The 19132-nt window shown below is 49.2% G+C and overlaps 2 protein-coding genes across 8 annotated transcripts in view; one reads left to right on the top strand and one right to left on the bottom strand.

Annotated features, from left to right (window-relative positions):
* The window catches only part of ZWILCH (zwilch kinetochore protein), a 36637-nt gene extending 35528 nt beyond the window's left edge, over nt 1-1109 (top strand). For all 5 annotated transcript variants that reach the window (XM_053223838.1, XM_027067586.2, XM_053223839.1 and 2 more), the window contains one exon: nt 578-1109. The gene's annotated coding sequence lies outside the window, so the exon portion shown is untranslated. The remainder of the gene's footprint in view (nt 1-577) is intronic.
* Nucleotides 70-15145, bottom strand: LCTL (lactase like). 3 transcript variants are annotated; one of them, XM_015078329.3, is made up of 14 exons: nt 14693-15144; nt 14015-14172; nt 13454-13617; nt 12753-12840; nt 12373-12482; nt 10866-10994; nt 10669-10764; nt 9255-9309; nt 8771-8932; nt 4849-5123; nt 4178-4304; nt 3793-3992; nt 2282-2345; nt 711-844 (listed from the first exon to the last, which is right to left on the bottom strand). In XM_015078329.3, the coding sequence occupies exons 2-14, from the start codon at nt 14130-14132 to the stop codon at nt 729-731; spliced, it is 1704 nt and encodes a 567-aa protein (XP_014933815.1). In that variant the 5' UTR covers nt 14133-14172; nt 14693-15144; the 3' UTR covers nt 711-728. The 3 variants fall into 3 exon arrangements, with proteins under 3 accessions (XP_053079816.1, XP_014933815.1, XP_026923392.1); XM_027067591.2 differs by having other exon boundaries at nt 14015-14154; XM_053223841.1 differs by lacking the exon at nt 3793-3992 and having other exon boundaries at nt 70-844; nt 14693-15145.
* Between the last annotated feature and the right edge of the window lie 3987 nt (nt 15146-19132).

The raw sequence follows: 19132 nt of genomic DNA, 5'->3' as shown, positions 1-19132 counted from the left end.
TTTTGTGTTTTAGAAACAATAGAATCAGGTAATGAATAATGTCTCTTATTCTTTCTTAAGCCGTGTTTTGTCTCCAAATAAATATTGTTTAATTCTATCAATTTAGCTTAGTTAAGAGTAAAATGGACCTTTATTAAAAAAACAAAACAAAACAGAATATCTAGGCACAGAGAAGATATTAGACCTATTTCCTTAAGGTACTTCAATGAAGTTAATTACGTTTAGTGGAAGAAAGTTTATCTCCGAAAAGTGTACGTGCTCATTTACTTGGTACCCACCTAATGCGTTTCCCTGGTTGCTTGATAGAATTTAGAACCTGAAGGGATTGTTATGTGCAGATGATTGACTGTCCATCCTGTGTAGGACAGTGCTAAGATGGCAGTTATTTCCACATGAAAGTAATATTACTGGACAGATTTTTAAAAGGAAAAAAATCAAGTAACAAAATAATTTGTGCACTATGATTCCTTTTTTGTAAAGTGGAAGTAGATGCATAATAGACAGCAAAATACTGACTCTGACAGGTGATTTTTACTTCATTCATGTTTGTTTTTATTTTCTAATTTTTAAATCCTAGCACAAGCCAAAACAAACAAAACAACAGCAAAACAACCCCATTATCACAGAGCCTGAAACCAGAAATGTATATAAACCTTCAAGGCAGAAAAAGGAGGAGTGTCCAGAGCATGCTTTACGAAAGATGGATCTATAAAATGGGTGACCCTGTCTCAGCTCTGGCTCTGAAGGAGGAGCATCAGGAGAAGCGCGGAGATGAGGATGCAAAGCGTGCAGACTGTAGGTACCACGATCTCCGTCACCATCTGCATGTGACTTAGTAACGGCTCTGAAACGGGAGACAACACCACAAACGAGAGTGTCGTCATTTTAGCGAATGTAGCTTCATCTGGAAAGATTCCCCTGCATTGGGGAAAACTTGGAAAATGGCATCATCAAGCTTTGTAATTAATCTCACTTGCTATAAAAGAGAACATGGTTCTCTTAACATTATAAAATGGTATTTAAAAAAAATTACGTGAGGGCTTTGTAATATCCTTCCGAAAATAGGGAATAAAGATTGCCTACATTTGGTTCTTCCATAGGTACTGGAATCAAGTCTAAATGTGTGTTATACTTGCACTTACCATAAATTAATGTGAGAATATTGACAGCCATGTTCCCTGGTTTCTGTAATTTTCACTGGGGGGATTTATGAAAGAAAAATCCTTGGCAAATGTCTCCCAACCTTTCAAAGATGTTATTCAAAGATGTATCTTAAGAGGTGGAGGAGTTGCCATATTTTTGTGGGAATTCTTGCGCTGTTAAGTAAGTATCTTGAAGAGTTGAACAATAAGTGTATTTCACATACGTGATTATATTAATGAACATGTATGTAATTCCTACTGTAGGTTTTGTGCCAGGCACCCTGGCTACGGAGATGAATAAGGCACAGACCTTGCTCCCACTGATTTCATAGGCTCAGCAGTAAATTCTACATCATATGTCTAGGTGATTAAATAAGTTTATTTTGGTTTAAAGGAATATACATCCTTAGTATTACCTGGTTATTCAGATGGGAGCAGGGCACAGTGGTATAAAACAGCTATGAAAGTAGCTGAATTGGTAGGATTTGTTTGGTCTAGCACTTTCCACCTCTGATACTACATTAAAGATGGGTTTGTTAAAACAGGAAGTATATTTCTCTGATTGCCCTCATAGAGAAAGACCGAATTCAAAGAAACAAATGATCTGTGCTGGCCTTGTTGATGTGTAGATGCGTCTTTGTTATTCCACATCTCTGAACCTTGGGAACCATGCCTTCCATGAAGTCAGAGACCTTGTTTTATTTATTGCTGTATTCTAGTTACAACACCCCCTAGCTAATAGTGAGTGCTTAATAATTACTTGCGGAATGAGTGAATATAAAATCTGGAGTGTTCTTTGACTTTTCGATGTTTATTCTATTTGAGTATGGTTCCATTTTTCCCTCCTTCCACAAAGCCCACTATAACAAAAATAAGTTTATAAATTGACAGTATGACTCAGAAAAATAAAACTAGAGTGGATAAAATGTTTCTCTTTTCTGGTAGATTTTTAAAATATTTGAAATTCTTATAAAATAGAAATTTGACATTGCTTCAAAGTGAAGGAAAAAATTCATTTTTAATTGTGTGTTTTGGAAAGATTGACTTCACGTAGATCCACGTTTTGAGGTTTTGGTAACATCATTATATGTATAATTATGTGCCTTAGTTGTCAAAGGGAAGAATTAAAATATACTCACCTGCAGCAAGCATCTGATTGTTGACTGCACAAGTTTCCAAGGCTTTGAGATACCAACTTTCCACCTAATAAAAATCCACTAGGTAAGTAATGTCATCTTAGACTAATTTTTTGCAGTTTGAAATCTTGTTTTTGTTTTTGGTTTTTTTTTTGAGAGAGAGCCCATGAATGAGGGAGGAGCAGAGGGAGAGGGAGAGGGAGAGAATCTTAAGCAGGCTTCGTGCCCAGCCGAAGATCCCAACGTGGGCTCCATCTATCTCAAGACCATGAGATCTTGACCTGAGCTGAAATGAAGAGTCAGACACTTAACTGACTGGGCCACCCATATGCCCCTGAAATCAGTTTTAAAATAATGTAGGATTAAGACAAATTTAAATCTGCCTGAAGTTTAGTTAATATTTATTGAATACCTATGTGCATCTTTGTGAGGGAGTAAAAAAAAAAAAAAAAAAAGTCCTTATTCTTGAGGAGTTTACAATCTAGCGCTTTTCTAGAAACACCAGACTAGTGAATGCCTATCAGTCACTGCTTCTTTATGTTGCCAGTGGGCTCATCCTAAAAGAATGTTGGTAAACAAGTGAGATTTCTTTTTAGAAATTTTCTTCATGAAGACATTCTAAATTCCCATTTTAATTGCCTGTCATCGATAGCAACTTAGCTGGTAGAAACATTTGTAGGTTACTGAAAATGTTTGGTAGGTTTTAAAGGATTATTAATATTAAGATGAATTATTTTTAATCTCACTTAGGAACTAGTGGGAAAAGAAGTGAAAGTTGTGTGGTCATTATACATTTATTTTACTATTATTTACTGTAACTGTTTTCACATATGTTGAAGAGTAAATAGGCAGTATTTGTTTGCATTAAAATATAACATTTAGAACATTTAACTAGAAGTCTCTACTGACTGTCATAACCTAAAACATTCAGGATTCCTACATAACTAGTTTGCCCTTCGCGCTCTGCGAGTTAGGACTGAATTTTAAAAGTTAGGATTTGGGGTGTCTGGGTGGCTCAGTTGGTTGGGCGTCCGACTTCTGCTCAGGTCATGATCTCGTACTCTGTGAGTTCAAGCCCCGCATGGGGCTCAGAGCCTGGAGCCTGCTTCGGATTCTGTGTCTCCCTCTCTCTCTGCCCCTTCCCCGCTCATGCTCTGTCTCTCACAAAAATGAATAAATGTTACAAAAACAAATTTTAAAGTTAGGATTTAATTTTAAGGCAGGTTTACTCCATTCTAAGCAAATGAGCAAAGAGGTGGCACAAGTTAGGGGAAGAGACAAAGGCCCACAAAACCCTGTTCTCCATGGATGAAGGGAGGAGGGAGTCTCACCACCCTCCTCACCCAAGCTGCTTAGCTCTTCCAAAATCTAGAACAAGTGAGGGGCACCTGGCTGGCTCAGTCGGAAGAGCCTCTGACTCATGATCTTGGGGTTGTGAGTTTGAACCCCACCCTGGGTGTAGAGATTATTTAAAAATGCAGTCTAGAACAAGCAACCTCAATAATTTGCCCTACCTCTCTTCGATTGGGAAACCCATTGGCGGTGATAATCTTCTTGTAATATTGAACTGACGCCTTTGGATAGCGTGGCTTATTTCTGTTGTTAAATTCGACATAGTAGAATCCGTATCTATCTGAATATCCTTTCTCCCATTCAAACTTATCCAACAAAGACCAGGAAGTATACCCTTTGATATTAACACCATCTTTTATAGCTGCAAAGACATTTTGTTCCATTTTTAATATATTTCATTTACTTGGAAACATAGTACTGTGAAGATAATTTTAAATGCATTCATTTATGAGATTCAGAAACAAGCTTCAGTCGGTCACATGTGTTATCAAATTCTGTCCAAGTTAAACAGAAAATTTGTGAAGACAGTGTTGGTCTATAGCTCACCTTTTAGCATTTCGTTTATGTAGCCTTTAAGGTACTGAATTCTCCACTCATCACATAATTGAGTACAGTGTAGTTTTTGAGATGCTCCATTTTCTGTCACATAGATGGGAGGGTTGCCGTATTGAGTCTGAAAGTGAGTCATAGTAAGGAATATCTTAAAAATTCTGACCTCCAATTGGGTTTCCGAGTCTGAGGCACATGCAAGCACTTAGTCAAGCCCGCTGTATTCTAATCGAGTGTGTTTAGCATTTAGTGGATGCCAGTTTACACATTTACTCGGAGGTGAGTGTAGACAGGACAAAGTTCATGCGAAAGACTACATTTCTCAGTTAATCAGCATCATTGTAGAGAAAATATACCTCAGGCTGTGTTCTTTCTCACATATTTCAAGTGAGAAGGGGCAGCAAAATAAACGTGGGATGAGAATTTGTAGCCACAGGTACATACGTTGAAGCGGTGACTCATAGTCAGCGTTGGTCTGTAAAGCCCAGATCTGGTGGCCTCTGAAGAACAACTAACTGAGCTTGTTTTATTAACTTGAAGATGTAGGCACTCTGACTAATTGGAATTAAAATAAAAACTTAAACTAAAATGTAGGCCCCTGGGCCTAAGCTGTAAGATCATGAATTGGGGTAAAAAGTGCCCGTGAAATAGCCGAATGTGATAATCACCTGAGCGAAGTGGAGAAGCCTCCTAAACCCCCATGGCACAGACTGTGGCCACGTCGACCCCAGGTCAGGCCAGTTCGGGTCAACCAGCTCTACTAAGTCACGGTCATTGTGGTAGCTGGGCCCCTGGCGGGAGGGGTAGTTCCTTTCTGTGATGTACCGAGTGGTAAAGTGACCTAATCCCAAGAAATCAGATGTGCCTTTGATGTAGCTCTTCTCCTGGAGCGAGAACACCGGTAACCTTGACATGTCCAGGCCTTGCTCTGCACTCTTTTTCCCTATTGAGAGAGAAAAACAGAATTTCACCAAGTTTTACTTTCTTACGATTCTTTTGCTGTTCCTACCACGATCATAGTGGCACGTTGACATAAAAGCTGCCGTCCAGATCCCGGCCTTTGGGATTCGTTTGTATGGAAAATATAACCTTAGCCTTTTAAGCTGGAATTTTAACATTTGAGTACTATTCAAAATTGTTAAAGTTTATATTGCGCAAAAGCTATATTTTCAGGGGCGCCTGGGTGGCTCAGTTGGTTAAGCGTCTGACTCTTGATTTTGGCTCATGATCTCAGTTTGTGGGTTAGAGCCCCGCGTCTGCACTGTGTCAGCACAGAGCTCGCTTGGAATTCTCTCTCTGCCCCTCCCTCATTCATGGTTTCTCTTTCTCTCTCTCTCAAAATAAATTAAAAAAAATTCAAAGTGATATGTTCCATAGATTACCCAGTAAGCGGTATGCAGGCAACATTGTGGCTATATGGAAAAATGTGGCCTTAGATGCCTATATTCTTAAATACAAAATTGGTAACTTTGCTTGCCTCTGGGAAGAGATGTGGAAGGTCATTGGTGGTGCGGGCCATGGGTGGGGACATATGGTCACATTCACGTACTGTTGTAGTGTAAGCTGGTACAACCTCTGTGTCGGGAAATTTTGTCCTAGCATTTAAAACTGTAAAAGGAGGGGTGCCTGGGTGGCTCAGTCGGTTAAGCATCTGACTTTGGTTCAGGTCATGATCTCGCAGTTCGTGAGTTCAAGCCCTGCATCGGGCCTTGTGCTGACAGCTCAGAGCCTGGAGCCTGCTTCGGATTCTCTGTCTCCCTGTCTCTCTGCCTCTCAAAAAATGAATAAGTGTTAAAAAAAAATTTTTTTTTAACTTGGAGAAAGATAGGTCCTTTCCCTGATCATTTCCATATCTGTTCATCCTACCTTTTACTTGCACGTGTAAAAGGATGTATACAGGGATCTTCATTGTAGATTGAGTAGCAAAAGATTGCAAACAAATGTCTCTCGAGAGACCGTTTAAATAAATCTATAACCGTACAGCTCTGTGAAGTCATCAGAATGATGACTATATACCAGCACTATTGCCAACATGGAAAGAATGCCAGGACACATGTTTTAAGTGGAAGATGCAAAGAATTGCGTTTAACAACCACACACATAGAGCAGCAGTGTTTTTGCCCACATGGGCACAATCCATCTCTGGAAGTATGCTTCCTCCCAGGGGTTGGAAGCAATGAGGAGAGGGAGGGAGGGAAGCTTGACTTCTCACTTTTTACTCTCGGTCTCTCTCTTTTTTTCTTTTTTTTTTTTTTAGGTGATAGAAGTTTATCGAATACACTGGAAGGGAGTGGCGGGCAGGACAGCAGAGGAGAGGCTGTCTGCCTGTACTCTCTTGTACTCTAAAAAATTTGAAACCTGCGTGTCTCTGTAGAACGTATGCAAAAAAAAAAAAAAAAAAAAAAGAAAGGGGTTTTAAATGAATAAAGAAGACTAACATTGGTATGAGTTGTAAAATAGAACCATAAAAATGTTTCCAAAGAGGCTATTGGTTTTTAAATGGGTGAAAAGCTTGTATTATTAAATACCTTTATGATCTTAGCGTGTTTTTTTCAGTTACATTCAGTAACTTGAGAAAAACCACCAGGCATTGTCTCTGGACCGTCTAATACAGTAGCCACTGGCTACATGTGGCCATTGGACTATGGCCAGTGTGACTGTATCTCTGGGTCAGTCACACTGAAGGACTACGTTTTTAATTTTTAAAAAATTTGAATTTAAATAGACACAAATGACTCCAGACTCTCGTATCAGAAGTCACAGATACAGAACTTCTCTCCATCATCCCTGGAAGTTCTGTTGGACAGCACTGGCCTAGAAGTACTTTTGTTCACATATTTATTGCGCGTATGAGATGCCTGGAAGTAATTTGTGTACAAGATTTCTGGCAGAATGCTTTCAATAAAGAAAACATGAACTGCTCAGAGAATCCTTCCGTACACATCGTACAAGGGAAAACTCAGCCCGGTTTCCATTAGAGTTACCACAAAATTGGAGCGGACGGAGTCTGGAATTACTGGCCTTAAGCCCAAGAACTGTCCTATGAGCAATAATTCGGCTCCTTTAGTGCCATCCTGCTGTGGCTCCCGCTATGGCCTCTGAGGGTCCCGAGAGTGAATGTGCCGTGTGAATGACGGGCTGTGCCTGCAAAGCGGGGTGCCGGCCCCGTCCTGAGGGCTTTTCCTTGTGCACCTTGAGGAAATCCTTCTCGGGATTTCGAACACATGGGCATAGATAGATGTGTCACGGACCTAGTTATTGCCAAGGGATTTTTAGAGATTATTTGTGTAATCCTTCCTTTTCAGATGATAAAAATGACAGCCGAAGAGGTGAGACACCGTGCCCAGAACCGCTCACCGGTTAGCGGCAGAGTCAGAATTAGAATCTGCTCCTATTCCAGGTAACTCTGATAAGCGGTGCCTTAGAAAGAGACAATTTTGAAATGTCGACAGTTCTCTCTTAGTCAAACATCCAAAATAGCCTTGCCGTGTGAGATTGTAACCTATTTACAATCTTAACCTCGTCTCTTTTTTTAGGGGCACGCAGACCGATACCTCTAAATAAACAGAGGTAATACTTTTAGATTCGTGTGGCCAGACACGATTGGCTGCCCCCCAAGTCAGTAGCGCCAGGCCTGTCTTCTTTCTTATCCTCTTCCACATCCTCTTCCAAGGGGCCATATCCTTTATGAGAGTCCTGGCTTCTCCAGCCTCTGAGGTCCTGGTGGTCTAAGGCATTTTCTGGGGCATGTGACAGTTCCGTCCCTTGAGGACATCCCTTGTAGGGAAGTTGGTTGTGAGTGGAGGTTGTTTTCTGGGGAGATTTTCCTTGTTCTTAAAAAATGGGTATGCTGGAGCTATTTCCGTTTTTCTGGAAAGATGTGATGTGGGAAGACATGATGCCTGGAGCTTCCGCAGCCATTTTGTGGCTGATAGGAGCGTTGATGGGCTGGCTAAGGTGCCAGAGTCAAAGATGGAATGAGCCTTGGTCCTCAAAGACATCCCTGAAGGCTGGAGTACCCGGCCCTGGATCACCCTTTTCTGGACTCAGTACCTGGGATGATAAATCCCCTACTTTTCAAGCCATTTTAGTTGGCGTTTTCTGTTATATGGCACTTAAAAGCCCCCAAGTTGATTCAGCCTTGGGAGCTCTATGTGTCTTTATTCTCTTCTCGGACACTGTGGAAACCAGAGCTGGGAAAGCATTCCTCAAATAATAGAACCAACGTTAGAACTGACACTGCCCATGACTGCGTCTTTGACTTCTCTCTCTTACTTCACTTAAAATGAGATGGAGTGGAGTGGGGGGAAAGAGGCAGGACGGCAGAACGCAAAAGAAAGCAGCCCAGAAAATTGCTGTGTTTCCCCCTGGGTTCTGAAACTCCCAATCTCCACGTCTGGGGATGTGTCCTTCCTCCCCTCGCCCCAACTCAAAAAACCAGTTCTCAGTTCCTTGGGGGCTGGGCTACCCCTTGAGTGCCTCACCCAAGCCCAGCGTGTTCCTCTACCCCTGTCTCCCGCCTCTCCACCCCTTCACTTGGGCTCAGTACTATTGCTGTGGTGCCTGGAACTAAAGTGTGATGTGGCTCACCGATCCGGTCCTTCATGACTTGGGGGTAGTCGCCGGCATAGATGGGGTTGGCAAACCAGCCCAGGCAGAACTGTAGGTATCTCTCGGCGGCTTCTATGTCCTTGGGGCTATTGATGTCCATGGGCTCCCCCCAATCGCAGTTTAATGAGATCCCCACCAGACCTGAAAAGAAAAGACAGGGTAGGGGCGCCTGGGTGGCTCAGTTTGTTGAGCTTCCGACCCTTCGATTTTGGCTCAGGTCATTGTCCCGTGGTTGTGGGATCGAGCCTCACGTTGGGCTCCGCACTGGGAATATGGAGCCTGTTTAAGACACTCTCTCTCTCTCTCTCTCTTTCTCTCTCTCTCTCTCTCTCTCCCCCTATGCCCCTCTCCCTCACTCTCTCGCTCTCTCAAAAAAAAAAAAAAAAAAGGGCAGGTGGTGGCAGGGGTGAAGGGTATCGCCCCGCGGGGGGTATGTTCCTAGCATGTGGGTGGTGAGGCTCACCTCGCTGCTTGCCGCGCCACGTGCTGTTGTAGGAATGCCAGGCTTGGGCGTGGGCCTGAAAACAGAGGGGGTGCATCAGAGGTGCCTGGCTGGCGCACGTCTCCCTCTGTCCTGACTAGGGATCCAATTTGACTGAGAGTCCCAGGTTTTCCCTGGGTCCAGCCTTGATTATCCCAATCCCTTGTCTCCCTTCTTCCGACCTCCAGACGCACGTGTTTCCTTTGTTCTGTAGAGAAACTCGGTCTCACTCTGGCACAAACACACAAACCACCTCTTTGTGATATTTCTTGTTTCTAAGATTTTTGCTAAGGCTCCTCGTGTTGTTCCTACTCGTTCTCTGTGGTTAACTAGGCAATACCTTTCCCAGAGTTGCTCAGGAAGTTAGGAAAATACCAAGCATCTGGAACAGTCTTAAGACTAGAATTGAAAATGTGCTGACATGCCTTCTCTCCATACTCTCTTGCCGGTGACCCACTGATGCCTTCAGAGCTCTGCCCTTCGAGTATCCACAGTTTAAGGACTCATATGCCAAATGTAGAAAGAATGAGAAAGTTCTCTCCCTGACAGGAATTTGAGAGTCTAGTATGTCACTGAGGGGCCCCTTGGCTTCCTGCTTGATCAGATTGTCCCCTTCCACTGAGAGTCCACTGGGACCATCCTGTCATGCCTCACACCCCTGTTCCCCAGGCAACATTGCCTGTACCCTCCTATGTGTCCTACAGTGTGACCCAGTCCCTCCCCCTTCTAAAGCCTCTCCAGCAGCCTTGTAATACCTGAGTCACCCCAGCGTCTCCTCTGTCTCCTTCACTCCCGTGCCCTTACTGAGCTTGGCTGCCCCAAAGAACATCCCCAATGCAGCTCTTCCAAGAAGACGCCAGCTTTCCCCTCACACCTCGCATACCTTAGGGTAGTGTCTGCCTTGCTCCTTCCTGCTGCTTCCAAACTATTTCTCCTTCCAAAATCCCAGGTCCTTTGAAGTCCATGCTCTGAGACAAACACTCCTAACTCCTTACCGTTGTCCTTCAACCTCCAGTTACTGCCGCTCATTCATTGAAGACTTTAGCCCCTGGTTCACTGGTGTCCCGCCCCTTCTTCCTGTCACCAGTCCTCTCAAGGCTGTTTAAACATGTAGGTGACAAGTTTTCACATGCATGCGCTCCATCCCCTTGACTGGATTGTAAGCTCTAGGGAGCAGCCACTCTATTGTCTCGGCAAGTGCCCAGCACTGGATGACCGGGCACTCCCTCCATAAATCCTCATGGGATGCAAGTGAGTGGTGCGAAGGTGTGGTGGAATATGCTGGAACCGCAGATGACGGAGCTCAGGCTCAGACCCCTGGGGTAGGCCGAGCCGACACTGAGGGTTGTTCCTCTGCCTTGAACCCCACCTTCACTCCCACAAGGACCCACCTCACCTTAATGATATGGTGTGCCGCCTTGTACAGGCCTGTGCCGTGGAGTTGCAAGCCGGGAGCGTGGTGGCCCGTCTCATAGCCTTTTTCTGCCATCGTCTACAGGGGCGGCAAGTGGGGCCCACAGGGCCTGTGAGAAGGAGCAGGAGTGCCGTGGTCTGGGAAGCGGGGCTTCCCCCCTGGAGAAGGGCCCTGCTTACCCGAGGGTCACTGAAAGTGATCCAGTGCTTCACCCGGTCCCCAAAGGCCTCAAAGCACAGATCGGCATAATCACGGAAGTAGTTGGCCATGCTCACATTCTGCCACCCGCCGTACTTGACCTGGAGCAGCTGGTGGAGAGAGAAGCAGGTGCCCCAAGGATCTGTCTCCGGAAAAGACTTTTGGAGTCGATAGGCCACGCTCGTGGGAGAAACAAGGGTGATGACAACCACAGAGGCTGTTTAGAGCAACGGAGAGCAAAGATGGGGGACCTTGGATGTGACAATTTGAGGATGGTGGCCAGCAATGAACCATGAGGCAACATCAGTGTGGGGACATGTCACACCTTATACAAACAAGAGGGAAGGGACAGAGAAGCTGTGAGACTCTCCCGCTTGGAAGGAACGTGATAGATTGAACATTTAAGGAAACTGGCCAAGGGGGAGAGGTCTGATACTGGGAAAAGAACCTCGAATACACATTCAGAAGAAATAAGAGATGATGCAGGACATGGAACCTCTGATTAGGATTTTGAGGGCCGTGCGGATGTCAGAAACCATAGAAGCTCTATTGTGAGGATGGGCTCTGCCTTCTTCAGCGGAAGACTCTCTTCCAACCAAAGGCATCTGCTTGTGAAGGTGGGATTTTCCCAAGATGCATCATTCCACTGAGATTGCCTCGTGGGTTTGAGGGGATGCTAAAAGGGCTAGGTTAGTGAAAGCGGGGGAAGAAGCTGGCATGAGGCTTCCGGTTTATCTCCCTGAAGTCTGCTCCATGGCCCCAGTCCCAGCATAGAGGTCTCTGGTGGCTCCCCTTCCTGCAGAATGATCCCAGTCGCCTTAGCTCGGCAGTCAAGGCCTCCGGGGCCTGGTCCCAAGCTACGCCTCCAAACCTCCATCCCTCCTCCTCCTGCTTGCTCCCCAAACTCTTAACCCCATCACTTGCCAAGCCCCCTCAAACCAGAGCACCCCTTCCACCCCACACCCAGCACTTTGAAGCAGTGATGGGACCCCCGCCTCTTCCCAACATCTCCCTGAGGCCACATCTCTGTTCTCTGACCTCCTATGACCTGTGTCCCAGAGAGTGACACACACGGCTCCTCTCCCAGGGGGCCTTGTGGAATTGCTTGAAGAGTGAGGTCTGGCAGTGAGGTTGAGACTTAACAGAAATGGCTTGGGGGGCTGTACTCCTATGATACCAGCTCACACAAGTACATTAATTATGCCACGTCATCAAATCTTACTCAAAAGAGGTTTCTTTTTAGTTTGGTTTGTTGTTTTTCGGCCAAATGTTTTTGGAAAACATTGAAATCTGCCCTCATCGCCTGTTACAAATATCAGTTAAACCAGCCCGACGTCCTCCATGGGCGGGTCAGACTTCTTCACTCCTCCCCATCTCCCAGTCCAGACCCCAGCCTCTGCCCCCGCCTTGCTAACCCCAGTCCCCAAATCAGGCTCCCCGTGCTGAGCGGAGCCCCCCGGGCCTCCGTCTGGGCTGCATTAGCCTCACCTGCGGGAGATCCCAGTGGTGCAAGGTCACGATGGGGGTGATGTTGCTCTTGAGGAGGGCGTCGATGAAGTCGCTGTAAAACTTGACTCCCCTCTTGTTCACCTTGTCGGCTGAAGGTGAAATAAAGGGGCGTTGGCCTTCTGAAGCACAGTGCTCCTGGGCCCTGTGGCCTTTCTTGGGCCCGAAATCACCCCCAGCCGGCCCAATTCCGGGTCTGATACGACACGGGAGCCCAGCTGCCTGCAGAACCTGTAATGGCTGCTGCCAGAGAGGCCATGTTCCAGGCTGCTCTCCCTCCCCAGCACTCTATAGTGTCCCCTCAAAGCCGACATGGCCAAAAGGACCCGCACTTGGGCTTGGGAGGGGCCGCCCTGTCTCACCTCGGATGCCTGTGGGCAGGAGCCGAGGCCAAGACAGGGAGAATCGATAGTGGTTCACATGCAGCTCCCTCAGCAGAACGACGTCCTCCTGTGCAGACAGGGGCGCCAGGTGGGGAGTGGTCACCTAGGGCTCTGGGGCGGGGCTCACGCTGCCCCCCTCCCCGCCATGCTCACTCCTCCTCATTCATACAATGGGTGTGAAAGCACCCGCCCCCTTTCTCCTGGGGATATGCCAAGAGTCAAATAAATGCAGGATATGGGGATGCTGTGAGATGTCAATTGGGGTGTTCCTAATAAACTTGGGTGATGAGTCCCCCAAGAAGTCGGCCCAGAGAGGAAAAGTGGGTCCTGAGCAGAGGGACCCCCTCCACGGGGCCAAGTCACAAGAGAGACCAAGGGCTCAGGCTACTGTGGTCTGTAGACCCCAGGGTCATGGCATCAGCCTTTCAGCTGTCCATCACTTGGACTAAGGCCCTGGCTCAGGTGGGGCCCTGCTATCCTTTCCTCCAACGTCTACCCTCCCACCTCTTGCACATCCCCTGCCCCCCAATCCCCAGCCACCAACAGCCCCACCTCTTTTTCCTGCAGTGGACTAGGGGTGTTTAACAGAACACTAGATTGACATTGTCCTCCGGGCTCCCCAGTGTGTCACTGTCCACCTCTCAGGTGCATACTCACCTGCACACACACTCATCACTCACCTGCACTTTGTAGTAACCATCACAAGCCACATCTGCTGTCTCATCCCCAAGCACCTTTCCCTTCCCACTGTGAGTGAAGGCATCCCAAATGCTGGGCCCTTTCCCATCCTGGTCCCAGGCTCCCTCTGTCTGGAAGGCAGAACTGCCCGTGCCCCACGAGAAGCCTGCAAGTAGAGACCTCAAACTGGGCCCTGGGCCCCTTCCCACTCCCCACCCAGCACCTGGACTCTGGGCTGTTCGTCCTCAGCCACGGGGCAGGCCCCCTCCCCAGCCGCCTGCCCCCGGCTCCCTACGAGTGGGAACCTATGGGTCAGGGCGAGGGCAGACATAATACATTTAAAACACTTAATTTGCACAGTTTTAGCTGTGATTAACGTTTACTGCCTGTATAGTAAGCTTAAAGAAATCTGTTCGGAGATTCATTTATTTTAGAACAACAATACGGAGTTACTTTTCCCATCCTACCTGTCGGGAAACGAAAACACCAAACTCTCTGGCAAGCCAGCCCAAGGTGGGCAAGCTGACAGACAGACGGACAGACCAACAGAGGAATGGACATACCAAGTGGGAAGGTTCCATAGTAGAAGGAGGCCTCTTCTGGGGATCCCTTCCTGGTGGCCCCCAGCCTGGACACCAGCAGTAGCACCCACCAAAGTGGGACAGCCCGCACTGGCTTCATGGCACCCGGCCCTCCCCCATTCCTGAAAAAGCAGCCAGGGCTGGAGGGGGGCAGGTCCCAGCTTGGGGGGGCAAAGGTCAGGAGGGGAGGAAGATGGGACGAGGCAGTGCTGCTCTATCTAGAGAGGTGTTGGCTCTCTCTAGAGAGCTGGGCCCTTGCCCTGCTGGGAGCCACCAGCAGAGGCTGAGGCTGAACACCAGGTCTGATAAAGGAGGAGATGGACACTGGGCTTGGGGGGCTCCGGGTCTGATGCACAAGGCTCCAAACCACCCCTGCTCCCCGTCTGACGGGGGATACCCAGCCCATACCCTGTGAGAGGCCCTGATTGCATGGGAACACCACTGCTGCCTTAGGGAAGCTCCACTTGGTGGGGGAGGCGAGACAGCCCCCAGAGCCCCTGCAGCACCCCTACCTATATACCGTGGCGTGTGCAGAGGCACAGACCTCTCCCCAAGCCGGGGATCACAAGCAGGGCTGCCGTCCCAGGGCCTCCAGTCCTGAGGATCAGGACGATGCCCTCCCACTGGGATCCCCGCTCTGGTGCAGCCCAACCAGGTTACCTGGGATCGTCGTGGGTGCCAGACACCCCCAGAGTAGCAGCGGCAGCCAGAGTGCTCTCAGACTGAACCCAGGGCCTGTGTTGCCCCTGAGAGCAGAGCCCAGAGCATAGCGAAGGCTCTGGTTGGGGGTGTGGTCAGTGGCCTCACCTCCCTCTACAAAGAGCTTCAATAGCCCCATTCAGTGGGGAGGGCAGGAATGCTGAGCTGGCCAGTGGGGCCTGAGTCAGCAGCAGGGGCAGCTTGGCCCTGGGCCCTGGGGCAGCGAGTCAGCCCCCTCTCAGGGCAGAGGGGCAGAGACCCGTACCCTCTGGCCCCTTCTGGGCCTGATGCGCCACGTTTCACACACCTTTCGCCTGCGAAGCTCCCGGTGGGGGTGACATGGTGGGAATCAGCATTTGCAGGCATCTGTGTCCACCTCTCCCTGCTGCCAGAGAGAATTCATGGCAGAAGGTGAAGTTGGTTTTTCTACCTCGCCTCCTCTGTCTGGAACCTTCACTCCCTCGCTCACTCAACCAGAACTGTTGCTGGAAAACCCTGGAGGCCCAGCCCCTGTGGCTTCCCATCCTGGCTGCCCAGGTCCCCCAGTGGGATTCCCTTCACCTCATTCACTTCCAGCTCCCCCGCCTTTAACTGAGCCTCTGTGGGGCTCTCTCAGCTGGCTGCCTCGTAGCCCTCTGTGGTTGATGATGAACCTCTTTCTGGCTGAGTGGCACAGGACTTGGCCTGTGCCCTCCACGGGCTCCATGTCTGGGGAGAAAGGCCAGGAAGGAGAGGGAAAGTGAGGTGGTTCTAAATACTGTACTGAGGGCTCAGGGCTCTGATGGAAGGATAGGACACTGTGGAGGCTCACGGAGGTGGGGCTGGCTTCACAGGAGAGGGGACATTGGACATGACACTTGAAGGCTGCAGAGGTGTTAGCTAGGTGGCATGGAACAGGGAAGGCACGGGAACGGACAGAGAGAACAGCCTGAGCGAAGGCCCCGGGGTGTGTTTGGGGAACTGGGAGTTTCATATCTTCTCTTGCATCTGTCGTGCAGTGCCCAGGTAGGGCCATGTCCTCGGGGTGAGCAGGCCGCGTGGACAGCCACTGGAGCGGCCATCTCTGCTGGGCGTGGACTGCTGTGGTGTCCAAGGTCAGTGCTCTGCTGTTTGCACCAGGGCTGGTGCCTGCCTCAGCAAGCTGTGGGCTCTGGGGACCCTGCTCTCTGGGCTGAGGTAGGTAAGAAACGTGAAACGTTAAGAGCTGATGTCATCTCTGAAAAATGCCCCCTTCCTGCAGAGCCAGGGGCCCAGTGTTTGTGTTGGAGGGGATGGTCAACCTGGCATGGCCGGAGCTGCTTGGGGCCGTCTGTCTCCACTGTCCCATTCCTGTTCTCCTTTCCACGAGCTCCAAGCCTGGCTCTGGCTGGAAGGACCTGGGTCTCATGGCAGGGTGACTGACCCTTCTACTACTTCTCCCCCTCAGTCCAGGGGCTGCTTGGGTCCAGCCTGAGGCCTGCAGCAACGAGGGCAGACCCTTCCTTTGAGGAGGGGGTGGGTCTGAAGTCCCTGGGGGGCCAGGCCTGGCTGAAGAGCAGGTGTGTTGAGGGACCGGAGTTTTGGGCCCTTGTAGCTCCTCCTCTCCCCTCCCTGCAAGGGGCTTCAGAGTTGGGGACCCCTCTTCCAGTAGCCCCTGCTGGACCCAGCACATAACGCAAGCCCTGTGACTTTTAGGAAGTGACTTGGTAAAGGCAAAAGTCCGGGGAGTGCTGGTGGGTGCCAGGTATTTGGGTATGGATATGGGAGGGGCTTAGCTCTGCCTGCTCTGTGGCTCAGGACCCTTCAGAGCCACCTGAAGGGCTGGAGTGGGAAAGCCACTTAGGATTCAGGAGAACAGATTCCTGCCTCCATGTAGCCAAGTAGCTGTGGGATCCAGTGACGGTGGCTTTCTCTCTGTGGGACTGAGACTCCCTACCTGTAAAATGAGAGCGGCTCTCTCCGGGTCCCGGGGCCCAGCGATTCTCTGGCCCTAGGAGCTAGTCTCTTTTGCTTCAGGGGGTTTGCTAGGCTCCATCCACTGCTACCCCCAGCCCTGCAACCCAACTCGGCCTTGTCCAGACCTGAGCTAAGGGGACAAGTCCCAGGAGACAAAGTTTAATCTTGGCAGGCTGTGTGACATTGGGCTACCCATTGCCCCCCTCTGGGCCTTTGTTTCCTCCTCTGTAAAAAAATAGGAGGCTGGCTACCAGCTGTCTGGTCTTCCTGAGCTCTGGGGTTCCATGAAAGAGGCAATAGGCTGTTTTCAGGTTGTTGTGGTTTTGAGCAGCACTGAAGATGCTGGGGGGAAGGTAGGGGGTTTGCTGGGGTGACAGTGGGGCTGCATCACAGGAGCTGGTCAGGAGGTTGTGGTGTGTGTGTGTATGTGTGTGTGTGTGTCTCCAGGGAGTGTTGGGGAGAGGAGCCTGTTCCAGGGTGCAGAGTCGTCCTGGGGAGCAGGAACACAAGGACAGGAGTGGGGTGCTTGGTTTATAAGGAGCACTCTGGGCCCAAGTTAGACTTCCTTCCTTCCTTCCTTCCTTCCTTCCTTCCTTCCTTCCTTCCTTCCTTCCTTCCTTCCTTCCTTCCTTCCCTCCCTCCCTCCCTCCCTCCCTCCCTCCAGTTGATTTATTTAATTTGAAAGAGAGGGAGCAAGCAAGTGGGCGGGGGAGGGGCAGAGAGGGAGGGAGAGAGAGAATCCCAAGCAGGCTCTGCACTGTCATCACAGAGCCCAACGTGGGGCTCGATCTCACAAACCATGAGATCACGACCTGAGCCGAAATCAAGAGTCGGGTGCTCAACCGAATGAGCCACCCAGGCGCCCCCTGAGTCAGACTTTCTTCTGAGGATGGAGCAGTGACAAGTTGTCTGTGACAGGCCTTTGGGAGAGGGGGTGGGGGTGGGGTGGAAGGGCTGGGGTGGGTGGCAGGTGGAGCAGGAAGGGGCAGTGGTTAGGATTGAAGGGTCTGGAGTCAAATATAACTTTGCATGCCAGCTCAGCATCTGCCAGCTGAGTGTTACATCCAAGTTCCTGAACTTCTCTGAACCGTTTCTCATGCATAAATGGGGCTGACAAGAGGCACCTGGGTGGCTCAGTTGGTTCAGCATCCGACTTTGGCTCAGGTCATGATCTCGCGGTTCGTGAGTTCGAGCCCCGTGTCGGGCTCTGTGCTGACAGCTCAGAGCCTGGAGCCCACTTCAGATTGTGTCTCCCTCTCTCTCTGCCCCTCTCCTGCTTGTGCTCTCTCTCTCTCTCTCTTTCTCTCTCTCAAAAATAAATAACATTTAAAAGTTTTTTAATAAATGGGGCTGACAATCATATACCCACTCCCTGGGGTCATTTAAACATTAAATGACACGATAGGTATAAACGCTTACTGCAATGCCCAGCAGAGAGAAAGTCCCCAGTAAATGAGACCTGTCATCAATGCCATCATATTGTCACGGCTGAAACCCACTTCTCAGGGTGCTCTGGGTGAGGCACAGGGCCTGCGAGGGTAGGTGCTCCCTCATGGTCTGATGAGGGGTTTCCATGATCTGAGAGCTTTGTTTGGGGGATGCCCAAATCCCGCCACGCTGTGGGCTCTGCCCCCAGGAGCCAGGCCTCTCTGTCCCTGCTGAAGCAGAGCTCTGCATCCTAGAACCCCTGTCACTGCCCGTGGGCAAGGCGCCCAGGGATTCAGTGGATTTGGAGGGCTGCTGCCGGCTCTGGCCGTGTGCACAAACGTAGGGTCTTAGCCTTCCGGATGTGGATGGTAACTTCCATAGTCCGCTTGGTGTCTCAGAGTGCTCCACCTCTTCTTATAAAAATAGTCAGGGCACCTGGGTGGCTCAGTCGGTTAAGTGTCTGGCTTTTGGTTTGGGCTCAGGTCATGATGTTGCGGTTGGTGAGTCTGAGCCCCGCACCGGGCTCTGTGCCGACGGTGTGGAGCCTGCCTGGGATTCTCTGTCTCCCTCTCTCCCTGCCCCTCCCCCACCCGCCCTCTCTGTATCTCTCTCCAAATAAACAAATAAACTTAAAAAAATGAAGCAAGAAAATAAAAAGAATGGTCAAACACACAGGAAAGTTGAAAGAGTCGCATAGTCCGGACCATGCGTCCACCGTATGTCCGCTGAGACTGTATTTTCCCGGACCTGCTTTATCACGCATCAATGACCCTCCTCTTGCCAGCCAGCTGTTCATCTTTTCCCATGCATTTCATGCCAGTGCCGGTCCCCTGCACCCCTAAACACTTAGCAGGCATGTCAGTAACTAGATCTGTTGACGGTTCTTTTCTTTTCGAGGTGAGATTTGCTGACAGCGAAATGCATGCATCTCAGGTGCACTGTTCTGCGAGACTTGACAAAAGAAGTCACATAGAAGCAAACCAGCACATAGATACAGAATATGAGCTTGTTCTTTCCTGACTCTGGGTCACACTGCAT

Source organism: Acinonyx jubatus, chromosome B3 (genome assembly GCF_027475565.1).
Source record: "Acinonyx jubatus isolate Ajub_Pintada_27869175 chromosome B3, VMU_Ajub_asm_v1.0, whole genome shotgun sequence".
NCBI classification, from domain to species: Eukaryota; Metazoa; Chordata; class Mammalia; order Carnivora; family Felidae; genus Acinonyx; species Acinonyx jubatus.
Note: the sequence above shows the minus strand (reverse complement) of the source record. Positions and strands in the feature narration are given on the sequence as shown.